General features: G+C 49.7%; 2 protein-coding genes across 8 annotated transcripts in view; both read right to left on the bottom strand.

Annotated features, from left to right (window-relative positions):
• smoc1 (SPARC related modular calcium binding 1) overlaps positions 1-9,012 on the bottom strand; it is a 573,206-nt gene that overhangs the window by 242,696 nt on the left and 321,498 nt on the right. The window lies entirely within an intron of this gene.
• The window catches only part of LOC135561935 (protein numb homolog), a 118,658-nt gene continuing 116,405 nt past the window's right edge, over positions 6,760-9,012 (bottom strand). The window contains 4 exon segments of the mRNA XM_065004408.1: positions 6,760-7,386; positions 7,388-7,650; positions 7,882-8,120; positions 8,815-8,916. Of these exon segments, the coding sequence (XP_064860480.1) occupies positions 7,086-7,386; positions 7,388-7,650; positions 7,882-8,120; positions 8,815-8,916 (905 nt within the window). The 3' untranslated portion in view covers positions 6,760-7,085.

Here is a 9,012-nt window from a genome sequence, read left to right as displayed (position 1 = left end):
CCAATGTGTCAAAAATGTAGGAACATGACACTGCACAGCTTCCAGAAAATAGTCGATTTCAAGGATAATTTAGGTAAACAGTAATTCTGCTCATAGATTATGTATGAACATCCAGCCCTAAGCAGGAGGTTTAAAAAATAAATCTTACACAATTACCTATATTGCATAAAAGTTTTAACAGGTAAAGTTACTTTTTTAAATATATGTAAATCACTAGTAGCAGAGTCAAAGAAAGGCATCGTGAACACAGGGAACTCACAGAACACAGGGAACTCACGGAACACATGGAACACAGGGAACACACGGAACACAGGGAACTCACGGAACACAGGGAACTCACGGAACACAGGGAACTCACGGAACACAGGGAATACACGGAACACAGGGAACACACGGAACACAGAGAACACAGGGAACTCACGGAACACAGAGAACACAGGGAACTCACGGAACACAGAGAACACAGGGAACTCACGGAACACAGAGAACACAGGGAACACAGGGAACTCACGGAACTCATAAACACCCAGAAGCTTGTTTTTCTTCTTCCCACCATCAATTTATTACATATTTTTAGCTTAAATTGTTCTGGAAAGAAGTGGAATAAACTAATGAAATCAGAGAACACTTGATCAGAGACCAGATCATATTCACTAGATCAGAGAACTGATCATATTTACTAGATCAGAGAACTGATCAGAGACCAGATCATGTTCACGAGATCAGAGAACTTATCGTATTCACAGGCTTGATAAAACTGGTTTGATTAAAAAGGCCTGATAAAACAAGTATGTCAGACCAGAGTGAGGGACAGAGTGTACATCCCAAATGGCTCCCTATTCCCTATATAGTGCACTACTATAGACCAGAGCCCTATGGCACCCTATTCCCTATATAGTGCATTTCTCCTAGTCAAAAGTAGTGCACTATATACAGTGCCTTTGGAAAGTATTCAGACCCCTTGACTTTTCTCACATTTTGTTACATTACAGCCTTATTCTACAATGTATTAAATACAACAACAAATCCACATCTATCTACAAACAATACCCCATAATGACATCACAATACCCCATAATGACAAAGTGAAAACAACAGAAGAAATAGCTTATTTACATAAGTATTCAGACCCTTTGCTGTGAGACTCGAAACTGAGTTCAGGTGAATCCTGTTTCCATTGATCATCCTTGAGATGTTTCTACAACTTGATTGGAGTCCACCTGTGGTAAATTCAATTGATTGGACAAGATTTGGAAAGACACACACCTGTCTATATAAGGTCCCAAGGCTGACAGTGCATGTCAGAGCAAAAACCAAGCAATGAGGTCGAAGGAATTGTCCATAGAGCTCCTGAGACAGGATTGTGTCGAGGCACAGATCTGGGGAAGGGTACCAAAAAATGTCTGCAGCATTGAAGGTCCTCAAGAACATAGTGGCCTCCATCATTCTTAAATGGAAGAAGTTTGGAACCACCAAGACTCTTCCTAGGGCTGGCCGTCCGGCCAAACTGAGCAATCTGAAGAGAAGGGCCTTGGTCAGGGAGGTTACCAAGAATCCGATGGTCACTGAAAGAGCTCCAGTGTTCCTCTGTGGAGATTGGAGATCCTTCCACAAGGACAACCATCTCTGCAGCACTCCACCAATCAGGCCTTATGGTAGGAGTGGCCAGACAGAAGCCACTCCTCAGTAAAAGGCACATGGCAGCCCACTTGGAGTTGGTCAAAAGGCAGCTAAAGACTCTCAGACCGAGAAACACGATTCCCTGGTCTGATGAAACCAAGATTGAACTCTTTGGCCTGAATGCCAAGCCTCACGTCTGGAGGAAACCTGGCACCATCCCTACAGTGAAGCATGGCGGTGGCAGCATCATGCTGTGGGGATGTTTTTCAGCAGCAGGGACTGGGAGACTAGTCAGGATCGAGGGAAAGATGAACAGAGAAAAGTACAGAGATCGCATTGATGAAAACCTGCTCCAGAGCACTCAGAACCTCAGACTGGGGTGAAGGTTCACCTTCCAACAGGACAACGACCCTAAGCACACAGACAAGACAATGCAGGAGTGGCTTCAGGACAAGTTTCTGAATGTCCTTGAGTTGCCCAGCCAGAGTCTGGACTTGAACCCGATCGAACATCTCTGGAGAGGCCTGAAAACAGCTGTGCAGTGACGCTCCCCATCCAACCTGACAGAGCTTGAGAGGATCTGTACAGAAGAACAGGAGAAACTCCCAAAATACAGGTACGGCAAACTTGTAGCATCCTACCCAAGAAGACCTGAGGCTGTAATCGCTGCCAAAGGTACATCAAACAAAGTACTGAGTAAAGGGCCTGAATACTTATGTAAATGTGATAACCACTAGGCTACCTGCCTCCTCTAACCACTAGGCTACCTGCCTCCTCTAACCACTAGGCTACCTGCCTCCTCTAACCACTAGGCTACCTGCCCCTCTAACCACTAGGCTACCTGCCCCCTCTAACCACTAGGCTACCTGCCCCCTCTAACCACTAGGCTACCTGCCCCCTCTAACCACTAGGCTACCTGCCCCCTCTAACCACTAGGCTACCTGCCCCCTCTAACCACTAGGCTACCTGCCTCCTCTAACCACTAGGGTACCTGCCTCCTCTAACCACTAGGCTACCTGCCTCCTCTAACCACTAGGCTACCTGCCTCCTCTAACCACTAGGCTACCTGCCTCCTCTAACCACTAGGCTACCTGCCTCCTCTAACCACTAGGCTACCTGCCTCCTCTAACCACTAGGCTACCTGCCTCCTCTAACCACTAGGCTACCTGCCTCCTCTAACCACTAGGCCACCTGCCTCCTCTAACCACTAGGCTACCTGCCTCCTCTAACCACTAGGCTACCTGCCTCCTCTAACCACTAGGTTACCTGCCCCCTCTAACCACTAGGTTACCTGCCCCCTCTAACCACTAGACTACCTGCCTCCTCTAACCACTAGGCTACCTGCCTCCTCTAACCACTAGGCTACCTGCCTCCTCTAACCACTAGACTACCTGCCGCCCTAAATTGAATCAATTGTAGGTATTGTGATGTCATTATGGGGTATTGTGATGTCATTATTGTGATGTCATTATGGGGTATTGTGATGTCATTATGGGGTATTGTTTGTAGATAGATGTGGATTTGTTGTTGTATTTAATACATTGTGGAATAAGGCTGAAACGTAACAACATGGGGGGAAAAGGTTAAGGGGTCTGAATACTTTCCAAATGCACTGTACATACTCCTGGTCAAAAGTAGTGCACTATGTAGGGAATAGTGTTCCATTTCGGACTCAAACCACAGAAAGAGAAACAGGTTCTCTGTCTCTTTCCACTGCAAACAGCTGGACTCACTGTCAGGTCCCCCCGTCAGATTAAAGAGGTCAGGCCCCCCGTCAGATTAAAGAGGTCAGGCCCCCCGCCAGATTAAAGAGGTCAGGCCCCCCGTCAGATCAAAGAGGTCAGGCCCCCCGTCAGATTAAAGAGGTCAGGCCCCCCGTCAGATTAAAGAGGTCAGGCCCCCCGTCAGATTAAAGAGGTCAGGCCCCCCGTCAGATTAAAGAGGTCAGGCCCCCCGTCAGATTAAAGAGGTCAGGCCCCCCGTCAGATCAAAGAGGTCAGGACACCCTGTCCTTCTGACACCGATAGGGTTGCATGTTTCCCGCTAACTCTACCAAAATTCCCAGGTTTTCCAGAATGCCTGGGAATTTTTGAAAAGTTACTGGAATTTTGCACCCCCTAGCCACAGATATCAGTTACGGGGGGGCCTGACATTACCCACAGCCCTGAACTGATGACCATCATTCACTAAAGCCCTGAAGTGATGAACTACTGTACTATAGTGCTTGTGCAAATAATATGGGGAAATCAATAATTTTTATTTAAAAAATAATATCATTGAAGGATAAATAAAATGGGGAGATGACACTGTCCGTAGTGTTAAAATACAACAACACAGTACAAACATTACCACAATAAAATAAAAGACTATGAAGATGGAAGTCAAATGTAGTTAAGTCCTAACAAATAGTACTATCGAGTACTAGATGAGTACTAATTACCAGTACTATCGAGTACTAGATGAGTACTAATTACTAGTAATATCGAGTACTAGATGAGTACTAATTACTAGTAATATTGAGTACTAGATGAGTACTAATTACTAGTAATATCGAGTACTAGATGAGTACTAATTACTAGTAATATCGAGTACTAGGTGAGTACTAATTACTAGTAATATCGAGTACTAGATGAGTACTAATTACCAGTACTATCGAGTACTAGATGAGTACTAATTACCAGTACTATCGAGTACTAGATGAGTACTAATTACCAGTACTATCGAGTACTAGATGAGTACTAATTACCAGTACTATCGAGTACTAGATGAGTACTAATTACCAGTACTATCGAGTACTAGATGAGTACTAATTACCAGTACTATCGAGTACTAGATGAGTACTAATTACCAGTACTATCGAGTACTAGATGAGTACTAATTACCAGTACTATCGAGTACTAGATGCGTACTAATTACCAGTACTATCGAGTACTAGATGAGTACTAATTACCAGTACTATCGAGTACTAGATGAGTACTAATTACCAGTACTATCGAGTATTAGATGAGTACTAATTACCAGTACTATCGAGTACTAGATGAGTACTAAATACCAGTACTATCGAGTACTAGATGAGTACTAATTACCAGTACTATCGAGTACTAGATGAGTACTAATTACCAGTACTATCGAGTACTAGATGAGTACTAATTACTAGTAATATCGAGTACTAGACTAGTACTATCATAGTAAGGAGACTTGAGAGGGCAGATCAGTGGTAGCAGAGGCAGCCTGGGGGTGTATTCATTAGTCGCACACCGTAGCAAAACGTTACGCAAATGGAAACAAGAGTTTCTATTGGAAAATTCAAGTAGGTCCCTCCCCCGTTTGGTTCTTAATGAACACACCCCCAGGGTACTGCCGACCACACTGCTGACCGCTGGATCCACGTCGATTGTTTCTGCAATGATGATTGAACTATTTACAGTGAGAATAACATCCAATCACAGGATGGAAACAGCGAACGGCAAAATGAGACTGAGAATACAAAATAAAACAGCTGTCCCGTCAAACACATTCTCTCTTCAAGTCATCACAGAAATCAGTTGCCGTGAGCTGTGTACACTAATATATTCTTAATAGATATAGATTTATAATATATGATAGTTTCTTGTATACAGGTTGCACATCCCCTCATTGTGGCTAGCTATCCTCTGTGCCCTTGGCAGAGATTACTTTACAACTCTTCTGTTAGATTTCCAAAGCTATTATTTAAAATATACCTTAATGCATAAAAATAAAGATTTTGGCATTCTCTCACTTTTTCTGATTTTTAAAATGTTTTTAGATGAGAACCTCTGGTCTGGAAGCTCAGTTCTCTTTCAGTGCTGCAGTCCTTCTGCCTGACAGGTGGTCGGGAGAGCAGATCATACTCCAGCCACCTGGGGGCGCTGTGAGCTGGACCAGGAGAGGGAGGAAGGGGTAGCAACCCCTGGTAAAGTTGTTTGAGTGTGTCTCGAGAGCTGGGAGGGCTCGGGTCGGGGTTGGGGCTGGGGTCGGGGTCTGGGCTGGGGTTGGGGTCGGGGCTGGGGTCGGTGTTGGGGTCGGGGTTGGGGCTGGGGTCGGGGCTGGGGTCGGGGTCGGTGTTGGGGCTGGGGGTCGGGGTTGGGGGTCGGGGCTGGGGTCGGGGCTGTGTGTTCTCAGATCCACCACTCCACAGGGTCATCATGTCCACTTCCACGTCATCCAAAGCAACAACACAACTAAACCCACAATACAAATGAAATGTCTGGTAAGCAGCAGCAGCATCCATCTCCTCCACTCAGGTCCTCCACCCACCCATCCATCTCCTCCACTCAGGTCCTCCACCCACCCATCCATCTCCTCCACTCAGGTCCTCCACCCACCCATCCATCTCCTCCACTCAGGTCCTCCACCCACCCATCCATCTCCTCCACTCAGGTCCTCCACCCACCCATCCATCTCCTCCACTCAGGTCCTCCACCCACCCATCCATCTCCTCCACTCAGGTCCTCCACCCACCCATCCATCTCCTCCACTCAGGTCCTCCACCCACCCATCCATCTCCTCCACTCAGGTCCTCCACCCACCCACCCATCCATCTCCTCCACTCAGGTCCTCCACCCACCCACCCATCCATCTCCTCCACTCAGGTCCTCCACCCACCCACCCATCCATCTCCTCCACTCAGGTCCTCCACCCACCCACCCATCCATCTCCTCCACTCAGGTCCTCCACCCACCCACCCATCCATCTCCTCCACTCAGGTCCTCCACCCACCCATCCATCTCCTCCACTCAGGTCCTCCACCCACCCATCCATCTCCTCCACTCAGGTCCTCCACCCACCCATCCATCTCCTCCACTCAGGTCCTCCACCCACCCATCCATCTCCTCCACTCAGGTCCTCCACCCACCCATCCATCTCCTCCACTCAGGTCCTCCACCCACCCATCCATCTCCTCCACTCAGGTCCTCCACCCACCCATCCATCTCCTCCACTCAGGTCCTCCACCCACCCATCCATCTCCTCCACTCAGGTCCTCCACCCACCCATCCATCTCCTCCACTCAGGTCCTCCACCCACCCATCCATCTCCTCCACTCAGGTCCTCCACCCACCCATCCATCTCCTCCACTCAGGTCCTCCACCCACCCATCCATCTCCTCCACTCAGGTCCTCCACCCACCCATCCATCTCCTCCACTCAGGTCCTCCACCCACCCATCCATCTCCTCCACTCAGGTCCTCTACTAAGCCAATCCAGGCGGATGTAGAGACTGAGAGAAAGGCTAGTCTGCTCCTCTCCCATCTCTCACCAACCTGCAAATTCATTAAAAAAGTATCCTCTCCCCCATCATCACCACCTCCTCCTCAGTCCCAGTCCACCTCCTCCTCCTCAGTCCCAGCCCACCTCCTCCTCCTCAGTCCCAGTCCACCTCCTCCTCAGTCCCAGTCCACCTCCTCCTCCTCAGTCCCAGTCCACCTCCTCCCAGCTTCTCAGTCTCTAGAGTTGGATCTCAAAGGTCTTGTGCAGCTCGGAGGAGAAGGGGTTAGTGGGCGATGGCGTGGTGCGCTGGCGGGTCTCCAGGGCGGCCCACTTGGCCTCGAAAGGATCGGCCGTTGCCAGGGGTTGCGGGGGAAGGGGAGGGGCCTGGGAGGACGGAGGGGGCAGGGAGGGAGGGGCCCAGCTGTCGGCCCCACCCCCGTTGAAGGCTACACTCCCGTTGGGTGCCTGGAAGGGAAGGGGCTGCTGGTGGGGGTTGCTGAAGGGGATACACACAGTGTGCTGATCAGGGTCATACTGGGGGTGGGGTACGCCTGGGGCTGGGGGGTGGGGTACGCCTGGGGCTGGGGGTGGGGTACGCCTGGGGCTGAGTGGCTGAACCGAACACATTGGCCACCATCTGAGAGGGTGTGATGCCCATCACAGGCACACTGGGATGGGCATAGGGCAGCCCGTTGGACATGGGGTAGGAGGCTGGGGCCTGGGTGTGGTAGGCAGGTTGGCGAGGGGCCAGCATGGGAATCGCAGGGGGCAGGGAGGACATGAAGGCCACAGGGGCAACTGCCTGGGTTGGGGGGGTGGAGAAGGGCTGGTTAGGGGCTAGTGTGGCAGGGAAGGCCTGGTTAGGGGTAGTGTTGCAGGGAAGGCCTGGTTAGGGGTAGGGAAGCAGGGAAGGCCTGGTTAGGGGTAGGGTAGCAGGGAAGGCCTGGTTAGGGGGTAGTGTAGCAGGGAAGGCCTGGTTAGGGGGTAGGGTAGCAGGGAAGGCCTGGTTAGGGGGTAGGGTAGCAGGGAAGGCCTGGGTGGAAGGCATGGGGACAATGAAAGCCTGGGTTGGGGGGATGGAGAAGGCTGGTGGGTTGGGGGTGAGGAACGGTTGGGAGGGGGGTGTGGACCCGAGTTGCGGAGCGCGGACAGACTTGGTGACCTCCTCGAGCCAACGGTCAGCCTCCGACGGCGTGCGGCGGTGGGAGTGGTGAGACGGAGACGATGTGGCGGAGGGAGGAGCTACAATCACTGGTGTCGTCCAATCACCTCCTAGTAGAGAGAACATCATGGAATGTTTAGACGTTTCGGAGTAAATCCTAATAATTGAACCTGAAAGCATCTTAAAACTGAACAATAACACCGACAACAGATGATGTAGAAAGAGCATTATCAATAGATTTGATTGATTGATGACAATCATGACGTTGCTAACTTGCTAAGCGTCAGACTTGCTGTGGAATCAGTTTAGTTGAATCCAGCCTGTCTGTGTTCTGGTCTGGTGTCTCAGTCCATAGAAACAGAACCAGCCTGTCTGTGTTCTGGTGTCTCAGTCCATAGAAACAGAACCAGCCTGTGTTCTGGTCTGGTGTCTCAGTCCATAGAAACAGAACCATCCGGTGTTCTGGTCTGGTGTTTCAGTCCATAGAAACAGAACCAGCCTGTCTGTGTTCTGGTCTGGTGTCTCAGTCCAGAGAAACAGAACCAGCCTGTCTGTGTTCTGGTCTGGTGTCTCAGTCCATAGAAACAGAACCAGCCTGTCTGTGTTCTGGTCTGGTGTCTCAGTCCAGAGAAACAGAACCAGCCTGTCTGTGTTCTGGTCTGGTGTCTCAGTCCAGAGAAACAGAACCAGCCTGTCTGTGTTCTGGTCTGGTGTCTCAGTCCAGAGAAACAGAACAACCACAGTAGTAGCCAAACACCAAGGGGCCCGAGGCTCCTAAATCTATTTCTATGCTCTAGTCCTTACCTGGGTGTGCTGAGGTGGAGGTCGGGGGGGTATGGTGCCCTGCGTGGCCAGGAGTCTTGGCCCAGGGGTTAGTGTCTCGGGCAGGAAGTGGAGGAGGCAGTGCTGGAGAGTTAGACAAATATTAGATGATACATACAGACACCATGTGGTAATATTAGATGATACATACAGACACCATGTGGTAATATTAGATGATAC

The sequence above is a fragment of the Oncorhynchus nerka genome, linkage group LG18, assembly GCF_034236695.1.
Source record: "Oncorhynchus nerka isolate Pitt River linkage group LG18, Oner_Uvic_2.0, whole genome shotgun sequence".
Lineage (NCBI taxonomy): Eukaryota > Metazoa > Chordata > Actinopteri > Salmoniformes > Salmonidae > Oncorhynchus > Oncorhynchus nerka.
The sequence above is the reverse complement of the archived record's forward strand: the minus strand, read 5'-3'. Positions and strand labels throughout refer to the sequence as shown.